At 47.3% G+C, this 14012-nt stretch overlaps 1 protein-coding gene across 1 annotated transcript in view; it reads left to right on the top strand.

The window, feature by feature from the left end:
* The window catches only part of LOC103740950 (fructose-1,6-bisphosphatase isozyme 2-like), a 16766-nt gene extending 14057 nt beyond the window's left edge, over nt 1-2709 (top strand). Inside the window, 1 exon segment of the mRNA XM_008841630.2 lies at nt 2425-2709. Within this exon segment, the coding sequence (XP_008839852.2) occupies nt 2425-2661 (237 nt within the window). The 3' untranslated portion in view covers nt 2662-2709.
* Nucleotides 2710-14012: the final 11303 nt, after the last annotated feature.

Genomic DNA, 14012 nt, shown 5'->3' with positions numbered 1-14012 from the left:
GGGGGAGGCTATGGGAGGGTGCCATCTGGGAAGTGGGTGTATAGATGAATATGATTATTTGGGATGTTCTGTGTGATATACACACAAAAAAATCAACAAATTTAAAAAATGAGTTATATTTGATGAGGAAGCATAAAAATTTATGTCATGTTAATTAGTAGAGGTGATAAACATTACCACTGAAATCTATCCGATGACTTTATAGACATACACAGGTGCCAAGGATCCAAGTGCAACCCATGATGACTAGTAATAATCAGATATATACTGATTAGAGATGCATGCACCAACATCTCAGTGTTAGTAGCAAAAACAATGAGTCTTTCTTCAAGGAACAATATATTCTAAAATGAAATGGAGATCTTTTTTAAAGGTTAAAAGCTCATTGAATTTGATGTCTTACAGGGTTTATACTGAGTCCAATATTGTGTAACTGTATTAACTCAACTGTGAGCCTAAAAATTTAGAGTATAGTTGAATAAGATGGTTTGGGATGTTCTGTGTGATATATATATACACACACACACGCACACACACACACACACAAAATAAAATTTTAAAACACACACACATGTCTTTGGCTAGATTTGAGGAGGAAGCATGGAAATTTACATCATGCTAATTAGTAGAGGTGATAAACATTAGCCCTGAAATCTGTCCGATGACTTCATAGACATACACAGGCGCCAAGGATCCAAGTGCAACCAGTTCTAGTAATAATCAGATATATACTGATTAGAGATGCATGCACCAACATCTCAGTGTTAGTAGCAAAAACAATGAGTCCTTCTGCAAGGAACAATATATTCTAAAATGAAATGGAGATCTTTTTTAAAGGTTAAAATCTCAGCTGGGCATGGTGACACATGCCTTTAAGGCAGAGGCAGGTGGATCTTTGTGAGTTCAAGGCCAGCCTGGTCTACATAGTGAGTAGAGAGTTCCAGGACAGCTGGGGCTATAGGGAGACCCTGTCTTAAAAAACAAAACAAAAAAAATCCCCTAAGTTTTATGTCTTACAGGGCTTATATTGAGTTCAATATATTGTATAACTGTATTAATTCAGCTGTGAACCTAGAAACTTACAGCCGCTTGTGGAAGAGATGTACTCTTGCTCTGGAGTGTTACTGAATATGTTAAAGCTGTAATGAAATGCTTCTTCTAATCATGTAGTTATTAAAAAGCAAAGAAAATAAACAGTGAATAGATCAGATAAGGAATGTCAAGAAATTTTAATTTGGTTTTTTGTTCTGTATTGATTTTCTTTTTGATATATATAATGTTTGTATACACATGTATTTATTAAAGTTTTGTGTTTTAGGTTTTGAGTTAGAAATTTCATGGCTATTAAATTCTGTAGTTCCTGACTGAGTCTTTTATTTGAGTTTGTAACGTACATTAACAACAAGTGAATGGAAAACGTGGTTGCTGATTGACAAAGCCAGATATAATACGACATTCATCTTTTAAAATGAGTGCTTACTTTTTTCCACTTTCACAAGTTCATTTTTTGGAGATGTTTTAAGTGACCCTAGGGTCTAACCAAAGTGAGCTGGTCAGATGACTCTATCCTTGATCAAATTATATCAAGACCAAAGTAGGTTGGCATATACCTCAAAACCTCAAATTGTTTGGACAATAGTTGTTATGTATGTTTATGGACCTGAAGGCAAAACAAAAACAAGAAACAACAAAAAAGCATAGTATTGAAAAATCAAATCCAGAAGTATTTATACCAAAGATGAATCCAGAAAAAGTCAGACAACCCAGAAGCTCAAGAATGACTTAACATTAGAAAAGCCATTATACGGGCTGGAGAGATGGCTCAGCAGTTAAGAGCACTGACTGCTCTTGCAGACTCGGGTTTGATTCCCAGCACCCACATGGCAGCTAACAACTGGGGGCGGGGATCCAACACCCTCTTCTGACCTCCTCAGGCATTGTACAATGTGGGTTCACTTACACACATGCAGGCAATACACTCATACACCTAAACTAATAACAAAATATAAAAAGAGAGCCATTGTAGAAATTCATTAGACTAAGGAGAAGGCAGTGGTGAGTGAGTGGGGGCTAGGAGAAGGCCTGGGAGGAAGCTGAGCTCTCCTTTCTCACGTCAGCTCTGTGGGGACTCATACAATCTGAAGACTTATTTCCCCTCAGTATGATTCTGCACTCAGCATTGTTCCTCAGTCCTTGCTGGCTGGGCAGCTGCAGTAGAGGCAGTAAAATTTTACCACGTGATCAGAAACTTTTCATGTTCCTTAAAAGAAAGGAGTTTCTTTTTCTGGGAAAAAATTTGGATTCTAAGCCTTAGCTTTGATGTTTCACTAAACGTTTCCTCTAATGATTTGAAGTACACACTTCAAGTTATCTTATGAATGCTGTGCTTTGGTGACGGTACAACATGTAGTCTCACAACCACAGGCCTTGGAGAGAGCCTTGTCGGAAGCACAACTGAGAGGCATACCTTCGATCACGGCACAGGCTGCTTTGGTAAGTGTGGTTGGTGATCAGGGAAAGGTCTGCTGGCCATTCCTGTGTGTTCTAACAGCAAGGACTCTGCAATTGAAGAGGAGAGAACCAGGAAGGAGGCTGGGCTTCACATTCCAATCTCGGAGGCAGTGTGTAGAAAATGTGAGGAGTGAAGTTAAATCCTGTTGACTTGTGTTTCCATGGTCTTGAAAGACCAGAGTAATGTGAGAAACCCTTTCTTTTTGTTTTCCCAGTCTCTCGTGATTGTCTTCCTAGTTTAAATGAGTGAGTGTATTTCAGGAGAGATCTTTTCTTTCATTGTTTAGGATTCTGAAGAGTACAGTATATGGGCCTGTGCCTCTCCTTGGGGACCATGGAACCATTAACCTAGGAGGTGGTCTCCAATTGCCTTTTGGGAAGATGGGCTTTAGCAACTGAGAGGCAGACTCATCAAAGGAGAGTGATGCTCCCCTATCAGTTAATCTCCTTTCTCCTGCCCCTCTCTCTATAAACAGACACCTATCTAGTTAAATCTGATCCTACATGAGAGAAAACATTTGCCTTTCTTCTCTCCATTACCTTCTTTGTTTTCTTCTCCCTTAGACCCCTTCCTCAACCCCATGTAGTCCACCTTCTATGTTCATGTCACTCACACACACACACACACACCTATCTGTTCCCACTTCTACTTTCATATATATTCATGTATATATGAATAAATGTAAATTCTACGTATGAGGGAAAATGTGATATTTGTCTATGTCTGGCTTACCTTAACAGGATGATTTTCAGTTCTATCCATTTTCCTTCAGATGAAATCATTTTGTTCTTTAGAACCTTTGCTTAGCTTGCTTTTCAGGGTTTGGTACTGGTCAAAATGGGAATGAGTTTAGGAAGCACAACGGATTTTAAATTCTGTGGATAGGGAGCACAGATACAGCCTATGTACTGTGAACCTTTTCTCCATTACAAAAATAGGCACTCATAAAGGATGTAATTGCTTAAAGTTTTGGTGCTAGTGATCAATGTAGATGCATGGCTGAATGGAGGGGTCCTTGTGACCGAATCCTTTTAGCCGCACAACTGCATAAGCAAACTCTCCTCTCGCTGTATGCCGAAGCAAACTCTCCTCTCACTGTATGCTGAAGCATTTACTTCCTTTTCATTCTAATGATTACGAAGATGTTTGGTTTATAGGGAACACTCAATTTATTCTTCAGACTACAGTTCTACAGTAATCAAAATTGGTTTTTCGCTTTAATTCACATCTATCAGTGTGTTTTACAAATGACTTTATAAGGCATGGTAGATGTAGTTTGGAACTTCCAGATTCAAGTAAACATGAATGTCTTGAACATTTGTAAAAGTCATGATAAAGGCCTGGCACTTAGCTCTAAGGCAAAGCCCTTAATGCCAAGGCAGTGCTTTGTGCTAGCTTCTATGCCTGCTTCCCAGAAGGTGGAGTATTGCACCTCTGCTGCCTGCAGTTGGAGGGAGGGTGGAATGAGCTGTCTGACTGGCATAGTACCAGCATTTTAGCTCCTGAGTGTTGCCCTGGGGGTAGGGGTCATGAGGCTGCCGGGTACTGATTTTTACCATGTCAGGCCTAGCATTGCCTTCAGTTCTAAATCTCATTCTCTTACACATGCTGGATGACTTCATCTATGTTGCTAGAGACATGGTGGAAGGTTGAAACCAGCAACCTTTTCCTGCTAACACTTATCAACAAGTTTTTCCTTTTTATCTCACCGAGGTCATGCACTTTGGTGTTTCTCATGTTTCTCTTAGCTTTTGTTGGGAATGTTTGTTTGATAAAAGATGAGTTAACCACATTATCTAATTTTATATAAAACCCTAGAAATTTCACTCCTGATGTTACATTTGTGACTTTAGGTTAAAAAAAGTTTAAAATTTTAGTAATTAGTAAAGAACGAAGAAGAGTCTAGCATCATAGGTGGCTCAAACAGACGGACTTGGATGGAGACTGCTCGACATTCCCTCCTGGCTAATGGAGTCTACTCACTAGACATTCCATCTGCTCTTCTTATTTTCTTTCTTTCTTTCTTTCTCTCTTTTTCTTTCTTTCTTTCTTTCTTTCTTTCTTTCTTTCTTTCCTTTCTTTTTTTAGCATTTTTATTGAAATTTTGCAGTTTCCATACAGTATAAATTGATGACATTTATATCCCCTTGCCCATCCACACCTCCCCACACCTCCCCCCTCAATTCAATGTACTCTCTGGATAATAAAACCTATAGTATCTAACTTGAATCCCCAAAGGTTCTCCAGTGTGGGTTCATCCACTGGAGCTTGCATAGGACTTGTGCATGCTGTCACCATTGCTGCAAGTTCACATGAGTAACTGAGTAACTGACCAGCTGTCTGGAGAACTCCACCCCCTGCCCCATGGTCATCCACTACCTCTAGCTCCCACAATCTCTCCACCTCCTCCTCCGCAATGACTCCCAAGCCCTGAGCTTCAGAATCCCTGCAGAGGCGTCCCACTCAGAGGCAAAAGCTCTGCAGCCCCCTTCTCCCTGCACATCAGATAGCCATAAGTTTCTGTGTCAATCACCATCTGCTGCATAAGGAAACTCCTCCAGCAAGAGCTGATAGCTGCATTACTCTTCAACAGTGGGTGAGCATCTGATCCAGCATAGTCCACTCTGAACATCCCTCCTGGGATTAAAATTCTATAGCCCCACTCTTCTATAGTCCCAGACCCCCACACGCCAACTTCTATAGTCCCAGATCCCCCCGACTCTTCTATAGTCACAGACCCCACCACTCTTCTATAGTTCCAGACCACCCCCACACTTCTAGAATCCCAGACCCCCACTCTTCTATAGTCCCAGAACCTCCCCCCACTTCTATAGTCCCAGACCCAGTGCTCTTCTATAATCAAAGACCCCCCACACTGTTCTTTAGTCCCAGACCACCCCATCTTTTCTAAAGTCCCAGACCCCCGACACTTGCAGTCCCAGAACCCCTCACACAGACTTCTAAAGTCGCAGAACCCCCACTCTTCCATAGTCCCAGACATCCACAGACTTCTATAGTCCCAGACCACCCTAGTCTTCTATAGTCCCAGACCCTCCCACTCTTCTATAGTCCCCAACCTCCCCAACTTTTCTATAGTCCCCAACCTCCCCAACTTTTCTATAGTCCCCGACCTCCCCAACTCTTCTATAGTCTGGGACCCAATCACTATTCTATAGTCCTTGATACCCCCACTCTTCTATAGTTCCATAGCCCCCACTCTTCTATACTCCCAGTCCCCCCAATGCTTCTATTGTCCCAGATCCTCCCAATCTTCTATACTCCCAGACCCCCCACTCTTCTATACTCCCAGACATCCTACTCTTCTCTAGTCCCAGACCCCCTACTCTTCTATAGTCCCAGACATCCCACTCTTCTATAGTCCCAGACCTATCACTCTTGTATAGACCAAGGCCTCCCCACTCTTCTATAGTCCCAGACGCCCCCCCCACTTCTATAGTCCAAGACCTCCCACTCTTCTATAGTCCCAGAGCCCCCTACACTTCTATGTTCTCAGACCCAAGTACTCTTCTATAGTCAAAGACCCCACCAAACACACACTTTTATAGTCCCAGACCCCCTACTCTTCTGTATCCTCAGACCCCACCCACACTTCTATAGTCCAGACCCCCACTCTTCTATATTCACAAACCTCCCACACACTCTCCTCTATTCCCAGACCCCACCACACACACACTCTTTTATAGTCCCAGACCCCTCCATTCTTCTATAATCCCAGACCCACCCACTCTTCTATATTCCCAGAACCGCCCCCCCCCACTTCTATAGTTCCAGACCCATCCACTCTCTTATAGTCCCAGACCCCATTCCCACTCTTCTATAGTCCCAGACCACCCCACTGTTCTAAGGTCCCAGACCCACCCCACACACTTCTATAGTCCCTACCCCCCCGGTCTTCTTTAGTCCCAGACACACCCACTCATCTATAGTCGCAGATACCCCCAAATCTTGTATACTCCCAAACCCTCCAACTCTTCTATAGTCCCATACACCCCACTCTTCTATAGTCCCAGAACACACCACTCATCTTTAGTCCCAGAACCCCTTACACACAGTGTTCTATGGTCCCAGACCCCCCAACTCTCTTCTATAGTCCCAGATCCCCCTCCCAGTCTTCTATAGTCCCAGATCCCCTCACTCTCCTATATTTCCAGACCCCCACTCTCCTATAGTCCCAGACCACCCACCCACTCTTCTGTAGTCCGAGACCCCCACAACCCTTCTAGAGTCAAAGACCTCTCCCACTGTTCTATAATAGCAGATCCCCCTCCCACTCTATTTTATCCTAGACCACCCCACTCTTCTATAAACCCAGATCCCCCACTCTTCTATAGTCCCAGAACCCACCACTCTGCACCAGTCCCCGACCCCTACAACTCTTTTATTGTCCCACACACCCCCACCCTTCTATAGTCCAGGACCCCCCCACAATTCTACAGTTCCACACCCCACTCCAATTCCTTTATAGTCCCAGAACCCCCCAATTTGTATAGTCCCAGATAACCCCACTCTTCTATAGTCCCAGATGCCCCCACTCTACTATAGTCCCAGCCCCCCAAACTCTTCTATAGTCCCAGAACCCCCAACTCCTCATTTATAGTCCCAGACCCCACAACTGTTCTACAGTCCCAGTTACCCCCACAGTTCTATAGTCCCAGACCCCCCCACTTCTATAGTCCCAGATCCCCCCAACTCTTCTAAAGTCCCAGACCCCCCCACACTCTTGTATAGTCCCAGACCCCCACCCACTCTTCTGTAGTCCCAGACCCCCACAACTCTTCTATACTCCCAGACCTCTCACACTCTTCTATAGTGGCAGAACTCCCCCACCCTTTTTTGTCCCAGAACCCCACTCTCCTATAGTCACAGACCACCCCACACCCACTCTTCCATAGTACCAGACCCCTCCACACACTTCTATAGTCCCATAACCCCCGACTCTTCTATACTCAAAGACACCCCCTTCTTCTGTAGTCCCAGACCCCCCAACTCTACTATAGTGACAGACCCCCCCCACTTCTATAGCCCAAGAACCCCTACCCTTCTATAGTCCCAGACCCTCCCACTCTTCTATAGTACCAGACCCCTCCACTCTTCTATAGTTCCATACCACCCCCACACTTTTGGAATTCCAGACCCCCACTCTTCTATAGTCCCAGACCCCACCAGTCTTCTATAGCTCCAGACCACCCCCACACTTCTAGAATCCCAGAACCCCACTCTTCTATAGTCCCAGAACCCCCACTTCTATAGTCCCAGACCCCAGTAATCCTCTATAATCAAAGACCCCCTCACACTCTTTTATAGTTCCAGACCCCCATCTTTTCTAAAGTCCCAGACCCCCCCACACTTCTATACTCCCAGAACCCTCACCCTTCCATAGTCCCAGACACCCACAGACTTCTATACTCCCAGACCACCTCAGTCTTCTATAGTACCAGACCCTCCCACCCTTTTATAGGCACAGACTCCCCAAACTTCTCTATAGACCCCAACCTCCCCAACTCTTCTATAGTCCAGGACCCATTACTCTTCTATAGTCCCAGAGCCCCCACTCTTACATAATCCCAGACACCCTACTCTTCTATAGTCCCAGACCACTTACTCTTCTATAGTCCCAGACCTCCCATTCTTCTATAGTCCCAGACCTTCCACTCCTCTATAGTCCCTGACCCCCCACTCTTCTATAGTCCCAGACTCCACTCTCTCCTATAGTCCAAGACTCCCACTTCCAGATTTCTATAATCCCAGGCCCCCCACTCTTCTATAGACCCAGACCACCCCACTCTTCTATTGTCCCAGACCCCCCACTCTTCTATAGTCCCACAAACCCCAAATACACACTTCTATAGTCCCAGATTTCCCCCTACATTTTTAGTACCAGACCCCACCTCTCTTCTATAGTCCTAGACCCCCTCCCACTCTTCTATAGTCCCAGACCTCCCCACTATTCTATAGTCCCAGAATCCCCCACTGTTCTATAGTCCCAGACCCCCCAGTCTTCTATACTCCAAGAACCCACCACACACTTTTATAGTCCCAGACGTCCCCACTCTCCTATAGTCACAGAGCCCCCCCCAACACTCTTCTATATCCCCAGACCTCACCACTCTTCTACAGTCCATGACCCCACCACTCTTCTATAGTATCAGAACCCCTGCTCTTCTATAGCCACAGACTCTCTCCCCAGCGCTTCTATATTTCCAGACCCCCTTTCTCTTCTAGAGTCCCAGATGCCCCCACTTCTACAGTCCCAGATCCCCCACTCTTCTATATTCCCAGACTCCCCCAACTCTTCTATACTCCCAGAACCCACACTCTTCTATAGTCCCATACCACCCTACTTCTATCGTCCCAGACTGTGGGGGTCTCTCCCTTTCTTTGCCGGTCATTGGCCACCAGCCCTTGAGGGCAGGGAGAGCAGAAGCGATGAACGGGGTCAGGACGGCCAGTGAGCACTGATGGAAGAAAGCCCTTCCGGGGAAGCTGGTCCCAGGCACAGTGAAACAGCAGTGATACAGCTCCAGACACAGTGAAAACAGCTCCGTTTATTCAGTGGGAGAACTAGAGAAATTATAGTGTGGAGGCAGTAGCCAAAGCCTCAGCTGATAGGTGCTCATAGTATGCTTTATTTACATGTGGCAGTGGCTCCTATCTTCCAGACTATCAGGCAATGCCTGATTATCATATAGAAAAAACCTGGGGGTAGTTTTTACTCCAGGTAACTATGCCAAAGGTCATGTTCCAGATAAGGTCAGGCATTGGTGCTTGGTGGCACTTTCCAGGTGAGCCAGGAAGAGAGCAGGAGGCCCCCTGCTGAAAAGGGGAGTCCTTCCATTTGGCGCCGAGCCCCTCAGGGCTATCTAGGCATGGAGAACTACAACCCTAACAGCAGGGTTTCCCAACACCAGACTCCCACACACACACTTCTATAGTGCCAAACCCCACCCACGCACACACACTTCTATCGTTCCAGACCCACCCACTCTTCTATATTTCCACAACCCCGACTCTTCTATAGTTCCAGAACTCCCTACACTTCTATAGTCCCAGACCCCCCCACCCTTCTATAGTCACAGACCCACCCCCAGACACTCTTCTATAGTCCCAGACCCCACCCACACTCTTCTGTAGTCCCTGACGCCCCCAACACTTCTATAGTTCAGGACCCCACCACTCTTCTACAGTCCCAGACACCCACATTCTTCGACTCTTCTATAGTTCCAGAACTCCCTACACTTCTATAGTCCCAGACCCCCCCACCCTTCTATAGTCACAGACCCACCCCCAGACACTCTTCTATAGGCCCAGACCCCACCCACCCTCTTCTGTAGTCCCTGACGCCCCCAACACTTCTATAGTTCAGGACCCCACCACTCTTCTACAGTCCCAGACACCCACATTCTTCTACAGTCCCAGACACCCCCACTCTTCTATAGTCATAGACCCCCCCCACACACTTTTTTACAGTCCCAGACCCCACCACACACTCTCTTTGATAGTCCCAGATGCCCCCAGTCTTCTATAGTTCCATACCCCTCCACTATTCTATAATCTCAGACACCCCCCACTCTTCCATAGTCCTGGACCCACCCAACACACTTCTATAGTCCCAGACGACTCCAACTCTTCTAAAGTACCAGACCCCCCACTTTCCTATAGTCCCAGACCCCCATCCCACTCTTCTGTAGACCGAGACCCCCACAACCCTTCTATAGTCCCAGACCTCTCCCACTCTTCTATAATGGCAGATCCCCCTCCCACTCTTTTTTGTCCCAGAGCACCCCACTTTTCTATAGTCCGATCCCCCCACTCTCTTCTATACTCCCTGATCTCCCACTCTCCTATAGTCCCAGGCTCCCCCACTCTTCTATAAACCCAGAGCCCCCAATGCTTCTATAGTCCCAGACTGCCCCACTCTTGTATAGTCTCAGACCCCCCCACTCTTCTATAGTCCCAGACCCCCCACCACTCTTCTATAGTCATAGAACTCACCACTATTCTTTAGTCCCAGATCCCCACAACTCTTATAGTCCCACACCCCCGACTTCTATAGTCCCAGACCTCCCCACTCTGCTATAGTCCCAGACACCCATACACACTTCGATTTTCCCAGTCCCCCTTTCTTCTATAGTCCCAGACCCCACCACTTCTTATAGTCCACAACCTGCCCACTCTTCTATAGTCCCAGACTCCATCATCTCTTCTAAAGTCCCAGACCCCCCACTCTTCTAGTTCCAGACGCCTCCAACGGTTCTATATTCCCAGACCCCCCCAATCTTCTATAGTCCCAGATCCCCCACTCTTCTATAGTCTCAGACCCCTACACACACACACTCCCATCGTCCCAGACCCACCTGCTCTTCTGTAAACCTAGACTCCCTCCACTCTTCTATACTCCAACCCCACCACACTTCTCTAGTCCCAGACACCCCCCAACTCTTTTATAGTCCCAGACCCCCCACAGGCACACTTTTGTATAGTCCTTGATCCCCACACTTCTATGGACCCAGACTCCTCCACTATTCTGTAATCCCAGAACCCCACACACACTCTTCTATAGTTCCAGACCCCCGCAACTCTTCTACAGTCCCCAAAACCCCCAGTCTTCTACTTCCTGACCCCTTCACTCTTCTATAGTCCCAGACCCCCCCCCACTTCTATAGTCCCAGAACCCCCCACTTCTATAGCGCAAGAACCCCGACTCTTTTATATTCTCAGACTCCACCTGCAGTTATAGTCCCAGATACCTGAATTGACACACATACACACACATACAGAGAAACATATACACACACACACACACACACACACACACACACACACACACACACTCTTCTATAGTTCCAGACTCTTCCACTCTTCTATAATTGCAGACCCCCCCACTCTTCTTTATTCCGAGACACCCCTCACACACTTCTATAGTTCCAACCCCCCACTCTTCTATATTACCAGACCCTCCACTCTTCTATAATCCCAGACCCCCCCACTCTTCCATAGTCCCAGACTCCCCTCTCTTCTATACTCCCAGACGCCCCCTCCCAGACTTCTATAGTCCTAGATGCCCCCACTCTTCTACAGTCCCAGACTGCCCCCACTCTTCTATAGTCCCAGAACCCCCAAACTCTCTTCTATAGTCCCAGATCCCCCTCCCAGTCTTCTATAGTCTCACATCCCCCCATTCTCCTATATTCCCAGACCCCCAATCCTCTATAGTCACAGACCCCCCTACTCTTCTGTAGTCCCAGACCCCCCCACTCTTTAGTCTCAGATCCCCACACTTCTATAGTCGCAGACCCCCAACACACACTTTTATAATCCCAAACCCCAACACACACATTTATAGTTCCAGACCCCCCCCCACAACTCTTCTACAGTCCCCGATCCCTCCCACTCTTCTATAGTGGCAGACCACCCCACTATTTTTTGTCTCAGAACTGCACTCTTCTTTACTCCCAGACCCCCTCCACTCTTCTCTATTCCCTGACCCCCCACTCTTCCAAAGTTGTTGGGCCTCCGGGACCCTTGAACGCTTGGCATGGAGGACAGTGAGGCCTGTAGTACTTTCCAGAGCCTGGCTAAAGTTTAGCAACCTGTCTCTATCCTGTCATTTCCGTGTAGAGGTGACTCAGCAGAAGCCTGATCTAAGATTGCCTCTACCCAGTTACAACTGACGTGGTAAATTCCTGGTGGCCCAAAGTCTATCACCCCATATGACGCATCCATAAGCCCATCCTCCTCCCCCTGCCTCCCCTGCCAAGGCTATATAAGCAGCTGACTGATGCAATAAAGTGAGTTCCTGCTTTGACAAGACTCCCGACTCCCTGTGGTTCTCTCAAGTCATCGGCACTCACCATCCCGCTCAGCCTGGAGGAAAGAGGCAGGCTGGCCCTGCTCCCTTCTCCCTCATCGCCCTACATGCTGGAGAACTGGGCACAAAGTCCCAGACCCCCCTACTGTTCTACAATGCCAACCCCCCCACACTCTTCTATAGTCCCAGATCCCCCCAACACTTCTATAGTCCCAGACCCCACCACTCTTCTATAATCCCAGAACCCCCACACTTCTATAGTCCCAGACCGCTCCAACTTTAGTCCCAGAACCCCCCCCCACACTTTTATATCCCAGACCCCGACTCTCTACATTCACAGACCCCCAGACACACACTTTTCTATAGTCCCAGACGCCACCACACATGCACTCTTCTATAGTCCCAGACACCCACACTCTTCTATAGTCCGAGAACCCCCCAAACTCTTCTATCATCCGTGATCCCGAACTTTTCTATGGTCCCAGACTCCCCCACTTTTCTATAAACCCAGACCTGCCCATCTTGTATAGTCCCAGACCCCACCACTCTTCTATAGTCCCAGACCCCCCAAACTCTTCTATAGTTCCAGACCACACCACTCTTCTATAGTCCCAGACCCCCAAACAGACACTTCTATAGTCCCAGACCTCCCCACTCTCCCATCCCAGAAACCCCCTTCTATAATCCAAGACCCCCACTCTTGTATAGTACCAGACCCCCCCTTCTGTAGTCCCTGACCTCCCCACTCTTCTGTAGGCCCAGAACCAACATAGACACTCTTCTATAGACCCAGACCCCCCCAACTCTCTTCTATAGTCCCAGACCCACCTCCCACGCTTCTGTAGTCCCAGATCCCCCCCCAGTCTTCTATAGTCCCAGACCCCCAACTCTTCTAAATTCCCAGATCCCTCCCACTCTTCTATAATCCCCCACACCCCCACTCTTCTATAGTCTCAGACCCCAACACACACACACACACACACACACACTTCTATATTCCAGACGCCCCCCACACACTTCAATAGTCCAAGACCCCTTGCTCTTCTACAGTCCCAGAGTCTCCCACTCTCCTATAGTCCCAGAATCCCCTTCCACTCTTCTATAGTCCCAGCCCCCCCACTCTACTATAGTCCCAACCCCCTGAACACTTCTATAGTCCCAGACACCCCCACTCTTCTATAGTACCAGAACCCCCAAGTCATTTATAGTCCTGGACCTGACAACTGTTCTATAGTCCCAGTTACCCCCCGAGTTCTATAGTCCCAGACCCCCCCCACTTCTATAGTCCCAGATCCCCCCAACTCTTCGAAAGTCCCAGACCCCACACACACATTTATATAGTCCCAGACCCCCACCCACTCTTCTGTAGTCCCAGACCCCTACAACTCTTCTATACTCCCAGACCTCTCCCACTCTTCTATAGTGGCAGAGCTGTCCCACCCGTTTTTGTTCCAGAACCCCCACTCTTGTATAGTCACAGACCACCCCACACCCACTCTTCTATAGTACCAGACCCCTCCACACACTTTTATATTCCCATACTGCCCGACTCTTCTATACTCAAAGACACCCCCCTCTTCTGTAGTCCCAGACCCCCCACTCTACTATAGTGACAGACCCCCCACTTCTATAGTGACAGTCCCCCCCCACTTCTATAGCCCAAGACCCCCC

The sequence above is a fragment of the Nannospalax galili genome, unplaced genomic scaffold (assembly GCF_000622305.1).
Source record: "Nannospalax galili isolate Female #2095 unplaced genomic scaffold, S.galili_v1.0 scaffold740, whole genome shotgun sequence".
Lineage (NCBI taxonomy): Eukaryota > Metazoa > Chordata > Mammalia > Rodentia > Spalacidae > Nannospalax > Nannospalax galili.
This window is presented reverse-complemented; position numbering and strand designations above follow the sequence as displayed.